This window comes from Rhipicephalus microplus, chromosome 4 (genome assembly GCF_043290135.1).
Source record: "Rhipicephalus microplus isolate Deutch F79 chromosome 4, USDA_Rmic, whole genome shotgun sequence".
Taxonomy (NCBI): Eukaryota; Metazoa; Arthropoda; class Arachnida; order Ixodida; family Ixodidae; genus Rhipicephalus; species Rhipicephalus microplus.
In genome coordinates this window covers 27,960,469-27,983,031 of record NC_134703.1, presented here as the reverse complement: position 1 = coordinate 27,983,031, position 22,563 = coordinate 27,960,469, and the positions used below count along the sequence as shown (strand labels likewise).

At 46.4% G+C, this 22,563-nt stretch overlaps 1 protein-coding gene across 1 annotated transcript in view; it reads right to left on the bottom strand.

Annotated features, from left to right (window-relative positions):
• The window catches only part of LOC142814322 (phospholipid-transporting ATPase ABCA3-like), a 28,745-nt gene extending 7,257 nt beyond the window's left edge, over positions 1-21,488 (bottom strand). The window contains exons 1-12 of the mRNA XM_075892998.1: positions 21,249-21,488; positions 18,456-18,879; positions 17,578-17,846; positions 15,816-16,116; positions 14,794-15,094; positions 12,957-13,110; positions 10,396-10,680; positions 8,444-8,725; positions 6,738-6,884; positions 4,184-4,741; positions 3,274-3,841; positions 1,971-2,099 (exon numbers count right to left, since the gene is read on the bottom strand). Coding sequence (XP_075749113.1) covers positions 1,971-2,099; positions 3,274-3,841; positions 4,184-4,741; positions 6,738-6,884; positions 8,444-8,725; positions 10,396-10,680; positions 12,957-13,110; positions 14,794-15,094; positions 15,816-16,116; positions 17,578-17,846; positions 18,456-18,879; positions 21,249-21,488 — 3,658 coding nt within the window. The remainder of the gene's footprint in view (positions 1-1,970; positions 2,100-3,273; positions 3,842-4,183; positions 4,742-6,737; positions 6,885-8,443; positions 8,726-10,395; positions 10,681-12,956; positions 13,111-14,793; positions 15,095-15,815; positions 16,117-17,577; positions 17,847-18,455; positions 18,880-21,248) is intronic.
• Between the last annotated feature and the right edge of the window lie 1,075 nt (positions 21,489-22,563).

Here is a 22,563-nt window from a genome sequence, read left to right as displayed (position 1 = left end):
TGGAGTCTATAGCACATTAAAGAGTTCACTAACCATAAATTTTGTGTAGAAGACTCCACAGGATCTACACATGCTCTAGCAATACTGTTATGAGGTAAGGTCTTCTACGGGATGCTTTGATTGAAAATATTCATGTGAGAATACCATTATGTGACTGTGACACACGCCGTAGTTGGGAATGAGATCAACCATCCCTTCGAAATGTGGTCATTGTGGACGGGATTCAAACCTACGCCCTTATGACTGTCAGCGTAGCGGGCTCCTCAAGCGCCCTCTTCGGCACAACGCACCGCATCCACGAAGTTCTACTGTAGTCTGTTGCAACCTCAAAAGAAATAAGAAACGGCAGGTCATAGTGATTCTATGGTATTCCCTTCTTGATGCTTCGAGTCTCATTTTCCTTATGCCACACTTATAAGTGCCACCAGCATTTATAACCAAATACTCGAATACGCTACCAAAAATAAATAATATCCTTCGTAAGTATTATACAACATTGGCAAGCAACGAGTGCTTTAGAGAAGCATTTCCCGAAATACCAGAGTTCGTGTATCGCCGCAACAGAAATATAAAGGACATGTTTGTGCATGCAAAAGTAAACTCTCATTCCACTGTCCAAGGAACACCTTGCTCTCGTTCAAGATACAAGACTTACAAACACCTTCAAGATCACATGATACTTAAACGCAGTGGTAGTGATTATGTTCATCTTATAAAATCTAGTTTTGCCTGCTCTAGGGAAAACCTTACATACAGATCCAATGTTCATGTTGTCATAAACAGTACATTGACGAAACAGGACGACCTGTTAATGTTAGATTAAATGGTCATGGCAAGGACACAGCAAAGAAATTACCCAAAGTAGTGGCACATCATTTTATTGTAACAGGACACAACTCTCAAATTATACATTTCAAGCTCCGTACATTCTTCTTTCAAACTTCGGGTTCGCAAAAAGACAGCAAACGTACAGAGTCATACCTTATTCACAAGTTTAGTACACTCCAGCCAGTCAGTATAAACGTTTGTATAGGGACTCTTGAATGCATTCGTACATATGGCACATACAAAAAAAAACACAGTGAGTTAAGCCCTCTGTACAGGAATTCAAACCTGCCATTGTTAACTTCTGACAACCAGTTCGACAACCGGGACACGTGTACATCCTCACCTCCCTACCACTTCCTTATTTCCTTTTTATTCGGGCAATGCCTGTTCCTTATTCGCTCATAAAATTCGTCACGAAACCCCTCCCTCCTTCGTTAGGATGAAGGAGAGGGCACGAAGGGTAGACAAGCTAGAGCTAAAGAAATCAGTTCTGTTCTAGCGTTGAGGTAGACAAGTCCGCTTGTCGCTACGGTGGCTCGACACAACCCTGCAGCTTACAGATTTTTCATCTCAAGCTTCTTTTTTCCCCTCGCTATCATTGGTTATAATAAGAACAAGTGTTTAATGTTTTTGTTCAAGAGTGACTATACACCGGAGTGGCATAATGCTCTTTATTGCTTGTGACGTCTAAAGTCTACTGTAGTGTCTGCGAGAATTCCGATGTGATTTTGGGCATGGTATACGCAAATATCGCTTTCTACGAACCTCTTAACTAATTCAGCTTATATTGGTTAGCAATGCTCGCTCAACAATTAGTAATACTCTGCTAGTAATTGTAAAGTAACATTTAAAGGGAGTCGATAGACGCATTTTCAACCCGTAGCACACACACACACTGGAACGTTATTTGACCATTAATACTCTTACGTGCATTTGTATTCTGTAACTTCAGAAGATGGCTACAAAACAGGGGAAAAGGTAAGTAAGCAATAAAGAGGATCAATAAGCAACGAGTGAGTGCACGTATACACGTGTGTGCAAAATTTCTCCGCAATAACTTTACGGATAAGGAGTTTTCCCCTTTAACCGGACGTCTAACGTGTCTCGCGATTTCCGCTTGCTTAGCGGCGCGCTTTGTTTACCTGAGAGGGCATTGATTGCATTCACAATCAGAAAGCCGCTGATCACGGAGTCAGTGACGAAGGAGAACCAGTAGGTGAGCGCCAGTATGCTGTGGACGTAGCTGAGGAAGACCATTACCATGGTTATCGCTGAAAAAATAAAAAGAAGTACAGCGTCTGATTAGAAAAAAAGCGCGAGTTTGCTTTCATGTTCTCATATAGGAAGGACTTGGCCGAGGGCAAAGGAGGGATGCAGTATTCAGGTAAAGTGTGGGAACCGAATAAATATCAACATGAAAGCATGCGTGGGAGAGATAGAATCGTCACTCATATAACTCTGCTTCACCTCACTGCGATGAAAGTGGTTGTTCGGGTGCGCTGATCTTCAGGAACATAAGGAGTCCTTTTTCTACATCCCACACCTATTTACAGGTATTGAACAGAAAGTAAGGGCCAGTTAAACGGGGGTATCGAAATTTCTCGAGGAAAAAAAAAGAACATGTCAAGTTTGAATTATACTAGCTTGTTTATCTGTGGCTGCTATTTGGACTCCTTGGTTTGTTCTTAATACCTGCAACGTAGATACGCTGTGTATGCATATTTATTCGTTACTTCATTCCGTGTATAATTACGCGTAGCGTTAGACATACTATAGCTTGTCTTGGTGCGCAGCATTTACAGCACAAAAAAATCCTAAGGGCTGTGGTGTGTGAAGTGTTTACTGAAATAACTGACACAAGTCGACTTTAGTTAACAGATATTACCTTTAGCCTACATTAGCCAAAAGTTAGCCAGTGCTACCCTAGAGATGGTGCTGATATTAGGCGAGTAAATACGATATGCTTCGTCCGGATGATTTATTCGTCAGTAGCGTTTTTTATGTTCAGTTGACAATGTTATTTTAAAGCTGGCTCGAAAGCTGTTTATTGATTTTTATTTTATTTCACATGGAATTCTTAGAACTAAAGACAAGTACACAATGCTTGTGGCGGAATAATTATGTTATTGTTTGGATGCCATTGATGACTCCTGATGACAACCAGACTGCATGAAAGGCATGGAGAGCTATTACATCCACTTTCCTTAAGTCCACTCGGGTGTCTGCTTATGGCCTGATGAACAGCTAACTATCTCGAGCATAAATGATCGCATTTCGTCTTGCATTCCACTTTAGCTACAATTAATTCTCACTCTAGTGAATCGCCAGCCCCCATGGTTTGAGCAGAGCGGTAAAGTGCTCGTATCATTACCTCTGATTGGAAGTTAATTCAGGGTTAATCTTTCCAATGACCAAGATAACAACCGAGTGAAATGGAGCGCTCACCGATGCTCATGAATTCCGAGTGGCAGACGAACATGGGAATGAAAAGCACGAGGAGTGCCCCTAGGGAGAGCACCATGTCCCAGACGTAGTTGCCCAGCCAGTAGATGAACGGGTGCACGCCGGAGATTAGTTGCATTGTCTTGGAATTGGTGACGCGGTCTTCGATCGGGAAGAGGACGAAGCTGGCCGCCACCACCGAAGTTGTGGCCGGCAGCAGGACCATGCGAAGCACACGCGAGGACAGCAGGGCTGACAGCTCGTCGGCGTAGCGAAGGTTTTGCGCGCTGTGTGAAGCGACCGTGTCGTTGTCCGTCCTGAGAGGCCGCAGAACAGTCACCATCATGGCGTCGTCGTCACCCGAGATTTTCCTGAGAAGCGCAGTGCCGACGGCCGCCAGGGACGCCGACTGTGTGTGGTAGGAGTCGCCGTTGTACCACGCGACAGCCTTGCCCGCCGTGTTGTTGTCAGGGCCCGCCTGGAACTCGGCGCCGGCCATGTACTCGCGGAAGGCGGTGCGCGACTTCTTGAACTCCATCATGAGACCTTGCACGTTGGGGGCGTCCTTGACCTTTCGAAAGAAAGGGGCATTCGTTTGGGGAAGGCAGGCGTCAGAGAGAACTCAAAGATTGCGAGTACGTCCTCTTATAGTTAACTGAATACCGTTTCCAGTCGGGTAAATTTTATATATGTGCTAAAATATAATTATGATGAAGCGCGACTGGTTAGGTGCTCTGAACGAATGAATTTTATCATAGAAATTTTTTTCTTCGAGTCATAGTCTACTCTATTTCTGGAGCACGTTCATGACACTAGCTTCTGACAACAAGATGTGAAGCTCGTTCGATCGAAATATTCGTCTACGCGTCAATGTCGACGGCAAAAGGGGAGAGACGCAATGCTTGTCACGTACCTCTGTGTCCTGCCTGTCCAGGTATCGCCGATATTCTTGCTTGAAAGGCTCAGACGATTTGTCGGCCGAGACGAACACAGTGGATCCCGGGTGCAGCGAGGGCAGGTCGTACGTCATCCGGTCGCCTGCGAAGCTGACCGCCAGCTGGTTGCCGAGGCGTTTCTCAGACTGACACTCCACGAACATGAGGGCGGCCGGCAGCAGCCAGCAAAGGACGGGCAACGCGAACGTCTGCCACGTGTAGTTGCGACGCTTCTCGATCATGGCGACCAGCGTCTGCACGAACGTCGGCGTGCCGGCCTTCAGGTCGAAGATGCTTTTCAAGTGCTGCTCGATCTGCACCGACGACTCGTACTCCTCGACTTCGGACACGCCGCCCAGGTTTTCGGTGGGGATGATGTCTCGTTGCGAGTACTCGAACTCGGTGGCTGCGCCCGTGTGCGACTTCAGAGAGCTGCGCCGCGCCAAGGACGCCGCGCGGCGCCGCGACTCGACGTTCGCCGCGTCCAGCTCCAGAATCAAGCGAGTGAAAAGGTCCTGCATGGTGACCACGTTCACCTGCGAAAGGGTACCAGGCACGCAGTACAAGTAAGTAGCTCTCTTGTCTATAGGGATAGCTACAAAGCCTACAATGTATACGGACCCCCAACTGCTCTTGAACAAAGGTAAAAGAAGCGGTGCGTTTAGGCGCAAGCAGAACGCAACGAATTATTTCAGTGCAGTAAGAGCGTCTGCTTTATTTTCTTTTATTTTATTTGACCACGTTCTCCTGCGAAAGGGTACCGAGCGCGCAGTACAAGTAAGTAGCTCTCTTTTCTAAGGATAGCTACAAGTCTACTATGTATACCGGCCCCCAAACTGCTCTTGAACAAAGGTAAAAGAAGCGGTGCGTTTAGGTGGAAGCAGAACGCAACGAATTAGTCCAGTGCAGTAACATCGTCTGCTTCATTTTCTTTTATTTTATTGAACTTGTAATTGTCAGTACAGATTTAGCAATCATCCAAGACGTAGTGACCTCTGTAGCGTGGTGAATATTAGGGCGCTTTTTTTTCCTTGCACTTTAAACTGAAGCAACGCAAACAAAAGAAGACGAAGTTAAAGGGACACAACCACAGATTAAAAGAACACTAAAGAAAAACGATAAAAGAGTTTAAATTTATAAATGGTGTTCTGAGCACTCCACTTTCAAAATTTCGCTAACACGTTTATTAATATAAAAAAATCGAGGACAATTTAGCACCGTAATTAAGACGCAGGATGCCACTAATATCAAATAGTTTGCTTTCATATTTTGGTGACATTGACGCAGCGAAATTTCCTGAAACTTTACATTGTGTGTGCCTATTCAGATGACAACTTACTTCATTTTTGCTGATTAGGATCTGTATACGTAGAACCTATGTAAATACCCGTTTTTCTCGCTTACCAAGCGTCTTCTCACGGTAAGAGCAATTATTTTGCAATTGTGAAAGTAATTAGCTAATATGAGCAAAATCATTGTTCTTTAGTGTCCCCTTAAGAATACATGATTGTAGATATTTTTATGAAGCATATGTAAGGTGCAGAAGAGCTTTCATTAGTTCTATAAGCATGTCCCACATGAGAAAGAATGTGCATTCTGCCCTCTGCAAGATCAAGAAGAATGAGCGCAATGTTTAGAGATCTACGATTGTGCACCAACACATATCTTGGTTTTGTTGATTGCACCTTTTAGATCACCTCAACCAGCTAAACGTTCACATAATCTTTCCTTTTGAAAAAAATAATTGCTTACCAGGGTGCTGAAGAAAATTTTGTATACAAAGCAAGTTTTACATTTATGATTGTCGTGTAACATGTAAGTATTGTCCATATCAGATGCGCCATTCGGTGCGCGTTGTATATTCTTGTAGCATTGTGATATACCGGCTTAATTAGATTATTTCCGGATAGTAAACGTTATTTCGGTGCATTTCTGATATTAGGGACTGATAGAGAGAATTGGTTACCTGAATAACCCTCCTGAAGCCAACGTTATTTAACCGTTTGCCTTTAAATGCAACAAATCTAGTCGGAATTAGAGTGGTGATAACCATAACATCAGTTTATTGTCATCCCTCCTCCTGCGGTAAGCACCGAGGAGTGATCAGCAAGTTTTATTATAACTATCATGCACTCTATTATGTGTGCCTGTTCTCTGTGATCATCAGTAAATATTTTACGTTTATCTAAGCATGTGAAGAGTCCTGTCGATCTTCTTATTTTTTTCCCAGATACTTAAATGCATCTCGTTTATTTTTCAAGCACACACGTGTTAACACTTCTATCCACATTGAATAATTCATTTCATAGCGCATATCTTTACACAGGGAGTGGGATACATAAAATAAACTAAAAATAAGAGCAAACAGAAGAAGACAGAAAACTTGCCACAGGTCTAAAAAAAAGCAGGTCACAAAGGAAATTCTTCTGTCATGAATATATCGGAAAAGACGCCACCATCTAAGATAAGAATATAAACGCGTTCAAATTCATCTAGAAAATTAAAGCGAAATATCTGGTTTGCTGAACCGACCGTCATAGACTCGATGTTCATTCCTCGCATGTCGTTTTCAAGGTATTGGAGCGCTGCTGACACAGGCGTGCATCCATTGCGCATGCCCAGAAAGTAGACGACCGAGTCTCGGTGTTCTTGAAGCACTCGGCTCTCCGGCACTCTGGCCTGTGGTCGATGTTGAATGCACATGCGTGAAATGCGAGAATCGGTTAAGATGAATACTGAAATGGACTCATAATAGAGTGGGAATGGGTTTAAGTGAGACTATAGTTGAAGGAAGAACTTAAGGTTGTGTGAATTGGTGACGCATGCGAGAGACAAGCTCACATGCCATTAGGTTAAGCAGGTCTCACGCAATAATAGTTCTCATTATTATTCTCGAGGAATGTTGCTGATAAGGAACAAGTAAATCACACAGAAAATAAACACGTTTTCACGGGGCATAGTAAAATTATGGTGGCGCTCGCAGTACTCAGTAGTTGTGCATACTTCAGTGCCTATTACTTTTCGGTCATATAGCTTGATACGCATTCCTTTAACTGCTCCTCGAGTTTCTTTTTATCCTGTGAGTTTGTCTCGTGAGCTCCCAGACCAGGTGAATTCCCACTACGTTTCATACACAAGGTGCAACACTGTGGATATTATGCAAGAAGTTCGGTCACTAAAGTGCTTAAGTCAGCACGCTTCGCGCTTCTGTTTTGTCGTTGTAATTAATCATGGCCTCCGAGATGGGTGCCGGCTGCACACTAACGTGACTGATCGCAGAGGCCGTGATACAAAAACAAAGAAATGCTAAGCCATCCAGAACAACCTACTAGCAAGCATACAAATTATTAGGTTTGTTTCATTACAAAGCAACATGCATCTGTATTTACTACTCAGTCTAAAATTATTGAAAAAATCACACGGTAGTAAAATTAATAAACTTTTTCTCGGTGTGAACGCCTCTACTGAAACACATTGCATTGACTTCCATAGCATTTTGTTTTGATGGTGTCTTTTCAACGCTTTCTCATCAACACCGCTTCCATTTCATCGTTGTAGCAAAGGATCAAACGCTCTCGCACCTGAAGGGCCTGTAAGGTACGTTTTGTTTCGAACTTGGGGCCCTTTTGGATGGTGACGTTGTATCCGGTGCCATAGCGCCGTTGCAGGTGTGAATGCCTCTACTGAAACACATTGCATTAGCTTCCATCGCATTTTGTTTTGATGGTGTCTTTTCAACGCTTTCTCATCAACACCGCTTCCATTTCATCGCTGTAGCAAAGGATCAAACGCTCTCGCACCTGAAGGGCCTGTAAGGTACGTTTCGTTTCGAACTTGGGGCCCTTTTGGATGGTGACGTTGTATCCGGTGCCATAGCGCCGTTGCAGGTGTGAATGCCTCTACTGAAACACATTGCATTAGCTTCCATCGCATTTTGTTTTGATGGTGTCTTTTCAACGCTTTCTCATCAACACCGCTTCCATTTCATCGCTGTAGCAAAGGATCAAACGCTCTCGCACCTGAAGGGCCTGTAAGGTACGTTTTGTTTCGAACTTGGGGCCCTTTTGGATGGTGACGTTGTATCCGGTGCCATAGCGCCGTTGCAGGTGTGAATGCCTCTACTGAAACACATTGCATTAGCTTCCATCGCATTTTGTTTTGATGGTGTCTTTTCAACGCTTTCTCATCAACACCGCTTCCATTTCATCGCTGTAGCAAAGGATCAAACGCTCTCGCACCTGAAGGGCCTGTAAGGTACGTTTCGTTTCGAACTTGGGGCCCTTTTGGATGGTGACGTTGTATCCGGTGCCATAGCGCCGTTGCAGGAACCCAGTTCGGCCGCAGCACTTGAGAGCCCCGTAGCCCAGGACGGCGATGCGGTCGGCGATCACTTCGACAGCCTCGACCTCGGGCGTTGTGATGATGATGCACGTTGTAGGCCTCAGCTTGTCCAGCACCTGCCAAACGTTCATGCGCGAGGCCGCGTCCATGCCACGCACAGGCTCGTCCAGAATCAGAACCTGTATGTTGGCAAGATGGTTGATCGGGCGAGTTGGTCAGTCATGATGATACGTAGGCAGGAACAGAAATAAAATGTACTCACTAGGCGCGAAAAAAGAAAAAAAAAACATTCACTCGCATGTTTTCTCCTCAGTCTCACTTCTATTTTCTACCTCCTAGCTATACTGTACTCAACCAGGGCTATTCTATGCTTTACACTTCCCTTCCTCTTCACCCTCACATTCATTTTCCGCCCCCTTGCTTTACTATGCTATACATGACCATGCTTAACATTGCTGTTTCATATACGATTTTGCTTGGGTGACGCCATGCATGCTATGCTGTGCTTTACGCGCTTTACGCTGTCCCTCCGTTCCCTTCTTATCCGTCATTTACGTTACCTCTCCCTTGTTATGCGATATTTTACCTGGATATGCTGTACACGACTATGCTATACGTGGTGCTGTCTGCATGGCACCAAGCGACGACATGAGATGGCAGCATACGACGTCCCAGGCCACTAAAGTGCGTCGCACTTGAATATCTAAGTGCGCCGCATGTAAGCGTCCTTGAACACGGGGTGTCGCTGGAGCCAATGTTTCGACAAATGGTGTTGTCTTCAAATGTTTCCCTGAACCGCTCGTCGAAACGTTGGCTCCAGCGACATCCCATGTTCAAGCATACTTCGTATCTTGATTATGGTTCACTGACACTGAACAAAGCCTTTTACGAATGTATGTTCCCAAGTTGTCGGCGCTACTTCTATATCAGAATAATCAATGCATCATATATTCTGGGGCACGTAAAACGCACGCAGAGAACTTGCTGATAGGATCGAATGCACTCACTAGGTGCAAAAACATTCCTGGGCGGGGTGATCAATACAGTTGGCTGAGAATAAAAAGACCGTTTTCGCCTTTGAGGGATCTTAGGCGAATGCTTAAAAGCCAACTCCGGCGATTTTTTGACCATGTCAAGGTTATGTTGTTTCTATGTTCCTGAGACACTCTTGTCACGAGCCCAATTGCTGAAATGCTCAGGAAGTTTGAAAATAAATTTTAATAGGCAAAAATGTGCAATACCGAAACTGAAACCCAACCAAGCGCCCTGTCTGCGTATGACGTACTATTTGGTAGAGCCGGAGGCCGTAAACTGGTTCCGCCGGCGTGGAGTATGAAAACTGTGAAAGTCAGTCCAGCGAAGCACTGGCCAAACACCACAGAGGAAGAAAGAAAGCATTCCCGTGCTATACCCGTGCTAAACACCGCGGCTGTCGCCTTGTGGAAAGCACAATAAATGCTGTAGCGGCCGAAGTAGCGATGCGTCACTTCCGTTAACATGCCGAACATGACGTCACACAGACAGTGTTGCCAATAGTTCTGACAAGTGAGGTGAGCTTTTCGGAGCAATTTTTAAAATTCATTTGCAAACGATCAGTGCATCACTCAAACCTGTGATTTGGCATAAAGGACTAAAATGTGCAAATGAACATACCCAGCGAATTTAATTGAGATTATTTGACCTCGAAAAATCGCCGGAGTTGATCTTTAAGGGACCTCGCGAGTTTTTATGGATGCACTATCTCCACTGTTTTCAACACTTGGAATTGTGTCGATCACCCGGTGTCTTCTCCATCTGCACGTTGACCACACTGAAATTTAAGCCCAAATGTAGGTCATATCAGTAATACCTTGCGTGGGACCACTATGGCTATGGCGATGGCCAAGCGTCGTTTCTGGGCCTCCGCAAGTAGGTTGGTTCGCACTTCGGCGATGTCGACCAGCGAGAACATGTCTTGAAGCTCGACGCAGCGGCGTAACAGGGCCTCGCCGGAGAGTCCCGCCAGTGCACCGAAGAAAACCAAGTGCTCGGCCACGGTCAGGTCGTAGAAGAGCACGTCACGCTGCTGCACTACGCCCATCGTCTGGCGGGCGCGCGCAGTCTGCACGGCCACGTCGTAGCCGTTCACGATAACCTGCGTGCCCATCAGAAATAGAGCTAACGTCGTTCGTTCGCTTATGAAGGCGGAAATGCTGTAGGCCCGTGTGCTCAGATTTGAGTGCACGTTAAAGAGCCCCAGCTGGTTGAAATTTCCGGATCCCTTCACTATGGCGTCTCTCCATAATCCTATGGTGGTTTTGGGAAGTCAAACTCAACATATCAATCAATCAATCAATCAATCAATCAATCAATCAATCAATCAATCAATCAATCAATCAATCAATCAATCAATCAATCAATCAATCAATCAATCAATCAATCAATCAATCAATAATTCAATCAATCAATCGCTTATGACGAATGTCAGTCACCGCGGTTGCTTAGCAGCTAAGCTCGAGCACGTGAGTTTGATCGCAGGCCACGGTGGCCGCATTTTGCAATGGTGAAATGCAAGATCACGCGGGCACACGCATTAAGGTGTTCATTAAAAAAAGTCCAGATGGCCAATACCAATATAGAGTCCCCACCACGGCGTGTCTCAGAATTTTAAAGTTCTGACATGTCATACTCTGAACGTTAAATTAAACTAAGAAAAATTCGTGTGTCATTCGACTCTGTGATGATGTATGGTGAAAAAAAAATCTGGGTAGCACATGACACAGAGGGACTCTGAATTTTCGCGGACGGTACTGAAAGACGCAGAGTATAAACGCGTTAGTGTGGAAGAGCTCGTTTCGCGGACATGCTGGGGCCGGCACTGGTGTCATTGGTCGCAAGCGAAAAATCAGCGTTGTCTGCCGGTGGGCCAGAATTTGAGAAAGATGCAATAAATAAACACTTTAGTTTGAGTGGGAATTCAACCCACGACTTCAGCGTGGCGAGCAGATGTTATACCACAGACACACGACGATGCTTGGAACTGTGTCGAAAAAGATATACATATATAGGTATATCATGCAAAGGAGTCTTCTTGGCGCATGTGGTATCGCGTAGCAGATCTGTAGTATCGCACCAGGAGTCAAAACAGCTGGCCCCGCCGTGGTGGTCTAGTGGCTAAGGCACTCGGGTGCTAACCCGAAGGTCACGGGATAGAATCCCGGCTGCGGCGGCTGCATTTCCGATGGAGGCGGAGATGTTGTATACACGTGTGCTCAGATTAAAGTGCATGTTAAAGAGCCCCAGGTGGTCGAAATCTCCGGAGTCTTCCACTACGGCGTCTCTCATAATCACATTGTGTTTTGGGACGTTAAACCCCACATATTATCAGTCAAAGCAGCTGAATCTCGCAATGAGTGGTCGGTTTAAAGCCCCCCCCGCCCCCCTTAGAAGGCATAACCAATCGTAATTACCAGCAACTGAATAAAAAAGAGTGCGTAGCTGCGCACACGTGTTGCCTTACGGACGCGTAGCGAATACTTCGCCTAATCACACAAGGAATAATTATGACTTAGTGGTGACCTCAACAGTGTACTAGGTGTAGACACCCTTTGATAGGATAGCGAAGCGAGACTGGCGATTGATAAGGTGATGCACATTAAGCCTGATTACAGTATCGCTGAAGAAGAAGCGTCCTCAAACAGTCCCCAAGTTTTTTTTCTAACTTGGCGCATGCTCAAAGCACTTCCACCTGGATTAGCGCGAGCCACAAGTTCAGTGCGCACATTATTTATTTACTTTTTTCAGCTATTTCTAGTGTACAAGTGGTGTTTAGTGTGGTTCACCTAACTTCTTAGGCACATACCTGAGGGGTTTTCAATTGAGTAGGTAATTGTTGAGAAGGAAACTGTTCGTGGAGGGACGGATCGTTTAGTTACATGAAGTTTTACTGTGAAATACTCACAATAATAATAATATGTGGGGTTGAACGTCCCAAAACCACCATATGATTATAAGAGACGCCGCAGTGGAGGGTTTTGGAAATTTTGACCACCTGGGGTTCATTAACGTGCACCCAAGTATGAGCACACGGGCCTACAACATTTGTGCTCAGATTTGGGTGCACGTTAAAGAACCCCAGGTGGTTTAAATTTCCGGAGCCCTCCACTACGGCGTCTCTCATAACCATATAGTGGTTTTGGGACGTTAAACCCCACATATCAATCAATCAATGGGCCTACAACATTGTTGCCTCCACCGAAAATGCAGCCGCCACAGCCAGGCTTCGATCCTGCGGCCTGCGTGTCAGCAGGCGAGTGCCTTAGCCACCAGAGCACCACAGCGGGGCTTTAAAATACTCATTCCTCCTGTGTAAGGTCCCCTTTAGAACTTTAAAATGTAAAAACCAAAAACCCAATGGGATTCACCACCCACCTGACCCTGGGTAGCCACCGCACTCCCGCTGATTATGTTCACCAGCGCTGTCTTTCCGGCACCGCTGGGGCCCAAAATGACCATGATTTCCCCCTGGTACGCCTTGAAGCTCGTGTCTCGCAGAACGTGCTTTTGCTTGTTCTCGTATTCCAGCCTGCTCAGGTTCACGCGGTGGAACAAGCACGAAAAATTACGACAATAACAAATATTCGCTTATTTTCATTGCACGTTATAGAAGTTTCCCCAAGTTTCCAGGATAGCTGTCGTAGATTATTATGCATGGAATGTTGTTAGATACCATTGTCGACGGCCCTATAGTGACCGTGAGCCAAATGCCAGCCTCGTAATCGGGTCACTTAAGACCAGACATCCGTGGAGCTCGACGAGAACATATGGGTACACTTCGGCACATAAAACACGCTTTGGTCGAAACACTAATGACGACGACGAGCGCGATGAACTTTTAACCATATTTACTGAAAAATTGCGCGTATAATATTGCGATAGCAATTATATGGACACTCTCAGCTGGGTTGTGCCACCGGCGTCGCTCACCGTATATGTATACAATCATATATATATATATATATATATATATATATATATGTAAACGCAAGAAAAAAAGAATAATTTAGAAAGAGACTCTTGTGCGCGGAATCGAACGTGGAACCTTTGAGTCGTGAGTGCGACGCGTTAGCCACTGAACCATGGAGGAGCATCCCCTTCAACGTTCAAACGGCAAGTTATTTATATCTACCACTTACCGTTGGTGACGGGTATCTCGGGGAGAACTACTATCATGTTTCAGCCTTACCAGCGAGATGGCGCCATGAGCGCGCGTTGCCAGACTGTCACGGCATTGCAGCGCGCTCTCATTTTCCACGAGTACTTTGCCCGCGAAGAGGAGAAGCTCTCGCTTATCTCGCGGTGGGCACAATCGTACGCTTAGGGCTTTCACCGGAACGATTCTGTTTTAGTTACCGGGCGCACAATGGTCCCTGCACTCGCAGCACAGTCTCTGTTTGCGAAAAGGGCGCGCTTTTCAGACACGGCGAAGTAACAACCAGAGACACTTATATTCGTGTTCATCTGTACCTGTGAGTACGTTTCGTGCGTCATTTATGCGTGAGAAACGCGGGGCAAGTTTCAATCTACTTGCCATTCCGCGGGTGGCCTTCCGATTGGTTGCTATCGTGTTCATTGCTTCGCCTTTGTGGCAAAGCTGTGACTTTTTTTTTTAAATACTGACCAACACAGATGTAATCCACTAAACATGCGTAAATACTTCATGTCTTTATCAATACGTTGTTCGGAGAGCACGCTTGAACAACTCCCCATATATAGCAAATGCCTTCTGCTTTTATGAAAGTGTTGTTAGCGCTGTGCAAATATGTCGATTTAAAATCACAAAATAACCTAAGGTACTGTTCTGTCGAGACATCAATGAGCCATCCGGGCAAGCACACAAACGTTAAAAAATAAGCGCCGTCTTTGACAATCGACCTTCAATCCTTATAGGTTTGAATTGCATACCCCAGCTGCAGTTGAAACATTTTTTTTCAAGTATCAGCAATATAGGGGCATGCAATTTCGTGCGCCCTGACTGCCAATTCACCAACACTGGTTCTTAAGTGGGCTAGTTGGTTCATGAATACTCTTGCAAAACAACAACACAAAACGAAAATCGGAACAGCTGATGCACAGAACACAGCGCTGTCTCCTTTGTGTTCACTGCTGTTTTTTCGTTTTGTGCTGTTTTGCCTCACTGTTCGCTAACTAGTACGAAGTTTTGACGTATCGGTTTCATTGGTTTGGCAACGGCAAAAGAGAGACACACCTGTTAACAAAGACGGCCTCTTCCTTGTCCACTGGATACGTCTCGAAGTGAACTCCATCGGGAATGGATGGCTGGATCTGCTGGAACATGCCCTTCGGTGTGGCGAACCAGTATTGATACGTAAAAGGGAACCAGGGCACGTACGGCACTCCAATGTACCAGGTGAGAACGTGGCTGAGGTACCAGCCCAGGATGATGTTGACGATGCTGTCGATCAGCATAACACTCCAGATCTCGACCATCGTGACGTTGTCCAGTTCCAGTACATAAGATGCAGTAGAGGTGAATGTATACTGCTCCCCTGCATGTGCGCGTGACCTCGTGGGCTGTCGTCTCAGAAATTAAATGTGATAGGCCCTAAATAGTGTCTAAGCGTAAACCGAGGGCTAAAAACGGCACTACGGCCTCTACCTAACAATCGCAATGCGTGGGTCTGACTCGTGGCCTAGTGCATTCATGTTGTTGACTGCACGTAACTATTGCTAGTTAAATCTGTGAATATTGAACAAGTAATTTCAGATAGCATCATGAAACAACAAACCAATACATAAACAACAGGTCGCAGGATAGCCAGAAGCATTCTTTACTTCCTGTAAAGTTTACTTGAAGGTGAAAGCCTTCATTTTTTTCATCTCAGCCAATGTGTCAATCATTTATTCGCTCCCCCGCTCCCTTCCTAGGCTTTCTGACCATAACGTGGTGTTACACTGCCTCCGTGAACGGCCTACCTTCAACCATTTGACAATGTAATGTACTGAAGTCATGCTACGTCACAGTGACGCCATGGTGACGTAAATTCTGTCCCTTGGGACATCAACACGTGATGTTTCTCGCATCATTTGTGTTGACCATGACGACAAGTATCGTTTTATGAAGCATCTGAGACGTTCTCTGCCTTCACAACTCGAGAGGATTGTTATGGTATGCCACTTGGATAGGTGCCTTCTTGTGTCTACTGATGCAATGTAATGCGTGCAAAAGAGATGTCATTAAAAAATAAAGCTAATAAAAGGTCTTCTTACCGACAACGTTAGCACAGCCTATGATGCGGAAGCACCAGTGCATGCCAACGCATGGCAGCGTTGAGGTGAGGAGCTTTGTCCAGCGGTCCAAGAGAATGTAGTGGGCCGCGCGACCTTGCATATCTTCTAGAAGTATGCATGGCATGACGTAGCTGATGTGCCAGTACACCACGGCAAACACCACGCCCAGTACTGTGTCTCTAAAGAAGAGAGCGATAAGCATCGCTTTCGAAATGTATTGAGCCGTGAAGAGGGCGAAGCAGATGAGAACCACCGGCTTGCTCGTGTCGTCCAGGAAAGCCTTAAAGTAAGAGAGTGTGCAAGTTCACGTGTGTAATGTACTGGTACTGCAGAGCAATCGGTCACAGTCAAGCGGTAATCATATTAACTTCAAAAGGCAATTAAAGCTATAGTTATTCTGCAATATTAAAAAAAACATTATTACAAACTTGCGGCTGGTGACTCGGTGTTCTTAAAGAATGTATGAATGCTGACCGGAAAATTCTCGTCATATATGAATATTTCATTGTGACCCAGCCCAACTAAACACGCTCGAAGTTTAAGCGAGCAATAATAATGATTAATAGCCACAGCCAACCCTTACGTATCAAATAGTTGTAGCACCGAAGGAGTTTCGATCCAGGATTCTTGTTCCAAAACAAACAGGAAATTGAATGCATGACGCAGGCATAAGGGACATTCGAAACCGTGGCTGAACCTCATTCGTGTTACTTGAGCTAACTCTAAATAAAAAAAAAAGCACTTGCGATCTGTATGGCCGTTTTTAGGCACGCTTTTGTAGTTTTACTTTTTCAAGGTCACAGGAATGTGAAGATGTGGGCTTCTGTAAATATGACGGACGTCTGATTCTACAACAGAAGGGGTCTTATTCGAAGGATTGTTTTTTTTTTGTTAGACGTATCCCAATGAAGCGGACAAACAATAAGCTCAGAGGCTACATTCATTTTCTGCCTGTTCCATTATGTTAAATATTCATATTGGTGGAAGACTGAGTGGATTTCGCTTGTATTAAATCTTAATAATATTACCTTACAGCAACGCTATTGATAATAGCTTTGTGCGTGCTGGGGTAAACCGTGCTTGGTTTCTCGACCACTTTCAGCTAGATGAATTCGCTCCTTTCGATCAGCATTGTGTTCACGCAGTTCTTCTGGTGTCTGATTTCGATGGTATACCCAGGGCTGTCTCAAGATGAACTGAAAAAGTTTATAGACGAGTTTTTAGTTTACATATGAAAGGGGGAAACGCACGCGAAGAGAAGGAAGGGCCGTCTGACGTCATTCGAAGCCGTCGTTTGAAGTGCAAAACAGCTGCAAACTAATCCTTACCGGGAACGCATGGGAGAGCGTTTCCATTGATCACGGGTGCCTCATCATCCATCATTTGTTTCTGATGCTCGTTTGTTGGTTTTATTTACTGAAATGAATTCTGAGCCTTGTGCTGTATGCCTGATTACCAAGGAAGATACCCCGTGTGCCTGCAATCGTTAAAGGGCCCCAAGCCACTTAGAGGGCGAAATTTTATAGTGCCATTGCACTTGTGCACGTATTTACGGCAAATGCATTCATCGGCTCATCTATTCACCTCTACGAATGCTATTTCTCATCATACGAGGTGAAAACGCAAGAGACGAACTCGCCTCCTCTGCCCCTCCTCCCCTTCTACCTGGTGCGCATGCCCACAGACTCAAGCCAGCACGTCTACATCGTAGAAGTCTGGCTTGACAGAGCAATGCACTCACCTGCGAGCCGTTATCACTGGTGTTCTCTACGGCAGTCATGTACGCCATGACCATGACGACGCTCACGAGGCCAGAGAAGAAGCCGGCCATCCAGTGACCCAGGCGATACACGGGGGCCCGGAGGCCGACCAAGCGCAGCTTCTCGCGCATTCCCTGCTGCGTCTCCTCCACCACGCGCGACAGAATCAAGCAGAAAGGCACCAAGTAGCCGACGCCAAGCCGGATCAGCATCAGCCACCGGTGCGAAGGCATGTCGAGCGGGTAAGGACCTGACGTGTAAAAAAAAAAAAACGAGTATTTCACAGTGTCTTGCGTCAAAAGGCACTGCAGCTTCCAGAAACTGCAAGAGATAATGTACGATAAGTGCAGCATGACACTCGTCAGGGAAGAGACAATTCATCTTCGTGTACAAATAGGAAAACAAAGTGAGCAACAGCTTCCTATGCAATTTAATCATTTAGTTGGAATTAAAGCTTTAAAATGCCTTCTAAAACATATAATAGCCATCATTGATTCAGATGGAACGGCAATAGAAAGCGCAGCATCTCCTTGCCGTAGTTCGTGTGTGGAAGAAACCACGTGTGAACATGACGAGTGTTATAAAAAAGGGTCCGCCTGTTTATACGAGCAAGTGTGCCCAAAAAGTTATCTCCTTTCAGTCCGGCGTAATAGCGTTTCATAAGACTTGTTTGATAGTAATCTGGTAGGGTTAATAAGTTCATTTCTTCGAAAAGCGGTGACGTGTGACTTAGTACGAGTTCGTACGAGGCAGTGGCTATACGCCACTGCCTCGTACTACTCGTGTTTGTTAAACCTTGATGTTTTATGTGGTTGTTATTAGCACAGGATTCGTGCCAAGCACGAGATCAAGTACGTACCCTCGGTGGTTCGGTGCGTCAGTATGTTGTACGGCTTCTCGGCGTACGTCGTTTCGGCGGCCACAGATGCGAGGTGCGCCTGGCCCAGAGCGAGCTGTAGGCAAGCGACACTCTCGCGCTGCGTCACCGGGTTGGGCAGCGGCTCGAAGAGCGCGTACCCGTTGAGCCGCTTCGACATGAACTCGAACTCGTCGTAGAAGCTGACGCTGAACGCGAGCCCGAGCTTGGAGCCAGCCTCGCCACTCTGATCCAGCGTGACGGCCACGACTCGCTGCTCGGGTCCTCGGTTGGGCATCGGCGACACCTTGTGGAAGGCGCTCAGCATGTGGCCCGCCGTTTCGAAGCCCGCCACGCGCACCTTTTTATTGTCCTTGAAGGCCGCGCGGAACAGCTTGTCGCCGATCTTGCGTGGCGCGTACAGTACCTGCAGTAGCGCGTCTCATATACACGACATGTCTTAACGGCCGTGGTCGAAGAAAATGTGGTGCATAGGTGGGCTGTTTAGCGTTGAATTTTGAACGAGTTAGTTTCAAACAGTTGCGGCACGTTTCTCCTGGGTTCCGGTCACGCTCGCCCTCTCCTGGTCATTTTCCCCAATCTAATGTTGAATTCCAATGGCCGAGTCGGAGCAAGTTTTTCTGCTCCTTTCAGAGCAAGTGTGTTCCAATGACAGAGTGAGAGCGAGAGTCAAAAGTTCTAATGAGAGAGCTGGAGGAGATTCAGAGCGGGAGTCCCTCCGTGGAGCAGGAAAAACTGCTCCGCCGAAATCAGTGGAGTGGACCGGAACTCAGCGTGACGTATTTCCTTTAACACGTTTGCCTGCTTGGGGGCGCGGCGCGAGTTGTGTTGATAATGGCGGACGGCATGGACGGCTCGGCTACCTCGGCAAAGCGTGCGGCAATGCTTCTGCTACTCGATAGCGACAGCAGACATCGTGGACAATAGCTGTTGCACGCTTGGCGTGATATCCATTCCACACAGGTGAATAGCGCTGAACAAGCAAACGAACGATGCGGCGATGCTGGTAAACCACGTGGGAAACAGACAGCGGAAAAGACCACGCGCAAGGTATCCTGGGTAACGCGGCAGCTTCCGCCTTGCTCCAGCAGGGCGGGTTGTGTTCCGATGGTGGATTTGGAGGATATGCGCTACGCCAGAGTCGAGTGCTCGCTCGCGAAGTCGGTCGGCTGCACCGACTCCGCCATTGGAATTCAACATAATAGAGGTAGCTCCCGGGACATGGCAAAAGGAAGATCACCCAGTCCACACCGGGGAAATTAAAAGCAGCGACCTTAGAGGGGGAGGGGGAGGTTGCGAATTGCCGAACAGTTGAAAATCCCCTCTTACAGCCGCACGAAGCACCGCACATTTCGAATGAATCGACGAAAGATGGCATTGTCGCTATCGACTATCTTACTCGCTGCGCATAAACAAAGACATTATCGAGCGGAACCGCAGTAGAAGTGGCACGATTTTTCATTGAAAATATCGTTCTGAGGCATGGTGCTCCTAGCATTATAATAACGGACAGAGGTACCGCTTTCACGGCCATGCTCCTTAAGTCAGTGCTTGAGCTCAGTGGAACAGCGCATCGAAAAACTACCTCCCACTACCCACAAACCAACGGATTAACGGAACGCCTCGACAAGACAATTGCCGATATGCTATGTACATCGACGGGGATCATAAAAATTGGGACGACGTTCCACCATACGTGACGTTTGCCTATAATACGGCGCAGCAGGAAACTACCCGAAGCACGCCATTTAGTCTTCTTTATGGCCACGAAGTGACGACAATACTTGATGCCATGTTGCTCCACAACTGCGACGATACAGACACCGATGCTCAAGCCTTTACCCAACGAGCTGAAGAGGCGCGGCAGCTTGCACGCGTGCGAATCACCCGGCAACAGAGTTACGACGCACAATGTTATAACCTGCGACACCAATACGTCACTTATCAACCAGACGAGAAAGTGTGGATCTGGAGCCCTATCCGCCAACGCGGTCTTTCTGAAAAGTTACTCAAGAAGTACTTTGGTCCCTACAATGTTGTACGGTGCCTAAGTGACGTGAATTATGAAATCATCCCCGACAGTTCCTCGCGAACTCACCAGCAAAAATCTGAAATCGTACACGTTGTGCAGATGAAGCCATATTGCAGTGAGCCAGTTGCATAATACGTCAACTACATACACCGCGTATTTTGTAGCAGAGCATCGGGGCGATGCTTTTCCTGGAGGGAGGCGAATGCTGCATTCGACCCGCAGAGAAGAGCTCGCGCAGCAAGAAAGGAAGACGAAGTTCTTGCCCGGTCTTCTTTACGAGCGCCTTGCGTGTAATTAAATTGAGCGCTCCTATATCCTACTTCTGCTGTGTCCGCGTCATGATACGTCATTTCCGGAGTAACGGAGTTATGTTGAGTTACTGACGGCACTACCTTTTCCTACCTACGGTAAACGAAGTCTAGCGAAAGTTGGACACCATTTCAACGCACTGGAAAGAGCAAGCAAAGTTGAAAGGACGTATTGATTTGAGCCTGACGTAGGCCGCAGTGTCGAAAAATGATTTGTACAGTTGGCGTTTTGTTTTAAACACTGTAAATGACCCCAAAGTTTACTTCAAGGAAACAGCGCAGGATGAAGAAACACGAGGACCCAGCAGGTCTTCTGTCATCCCACGCCATTTGTTAGTTGTAAACCTTAGAATATAAACTACCAGCATTTACTGTAAGGTTAATTAATAATAATCTTATTAACACCTTAAAATCACCCTAAAACTGCCTTATTACCAATTGCGGGCAGCTGAAGTTTACAAGGTCTCGCTCGTGGTACTCGCGTGGCTCGGAGTAGTGCAGGCACGGAGGCTTGTCGCAGTGTTTGGTCGGCAGTATGGGCCGGTCGTGCTCGACGGCGAAGAACGAGAGGATGATGAGGACCACCTCGAGGGCGGTCACGTAGTAGTGGCGCTTGATCGCCTGCACGTACACGTCCTTCCACACGATCGTGTACAGCTGGTTCACCACGCCCATGCTGATCCCCTGCGTCCACAAGATGCATCATCGCGAGGTACTGAATAGGCCTTCATATAGCGAGACTGCAGGCACTCTACTTTGAGCATTGTACATGTTGTCTTCTTCAAAGCAACGCCAACCTCTGGACATGCCACGGAAGAATACACAAAGATGAAACTTTATTTTTATCCTTTCTGGGGCCAAGAGAGGCGGGGGCCGGAAGACTATCCATGCTGTAGCCCCCCCCCCCCCCCTCCTCATGTGGAAGCCCGACCTTAAGTCCCAGTGGTGCCTTCGGCCAGTCGCACCTCTCATTGTGATGATCTGGGGGGCACGGTGCTGAGCTATAGCGCGACAGTCATATCAGAAAGTCATTCGAATATCATGGTCTGAAACCTCGCTTTCCTTAGACTACTTCCTATCTTATGTTGATAGCATTTCATGCTACGAAGTATACACGGAGAAAACCAGCGTATTCTAGAAGCTCGCTTCCCTCATGATCTCGAATAATATCTGGGATCTTACGTTCCAAAACCACGACACTTTAACGAGGCATGCCGGTGTAGAGGGCTCCGGCAATTTCGACCATCTGGTGTTCTTTAACGGGCCCTGACATCGCAGGGCACACGGGCCTCTAGCATTTTTGGCAGCGGTGACAGCGGCGGAGCAGCAGGCGTAATTCTTGAATGTTGCACATTACAGGTTAGCAAAATTTTCAAATATTTCTAAATGTCTAGTAGGACATTATCGCTGTCACCGCTGCCACAAAGAGTGACACTTTCTGTTCGTTGTTGTGACCATTAGAAATGACAAAGGATGTTTCAAAACAGGTTGAACAGTTCAAAGATGAACTACGGAATGAATTTAAGAACTTGAAAGAATCTCTCGAAAGAAGCATGCGTGCAGAAGAGAGAAAGCTCCAGACTGAGATCGACGACATGAAGCGCAGCATGGATTTCATTAGTAAAAATCTTGATGCTAACTTGCGGCTTGATGCTACTTTGACGGAGAACAGCTCTCATAAAAAAGAAAATAAAGCGCTCCAGCATAAAGTTCGCTCATTAGAGAGGGAAGTGATGGAATGTCAAACCAG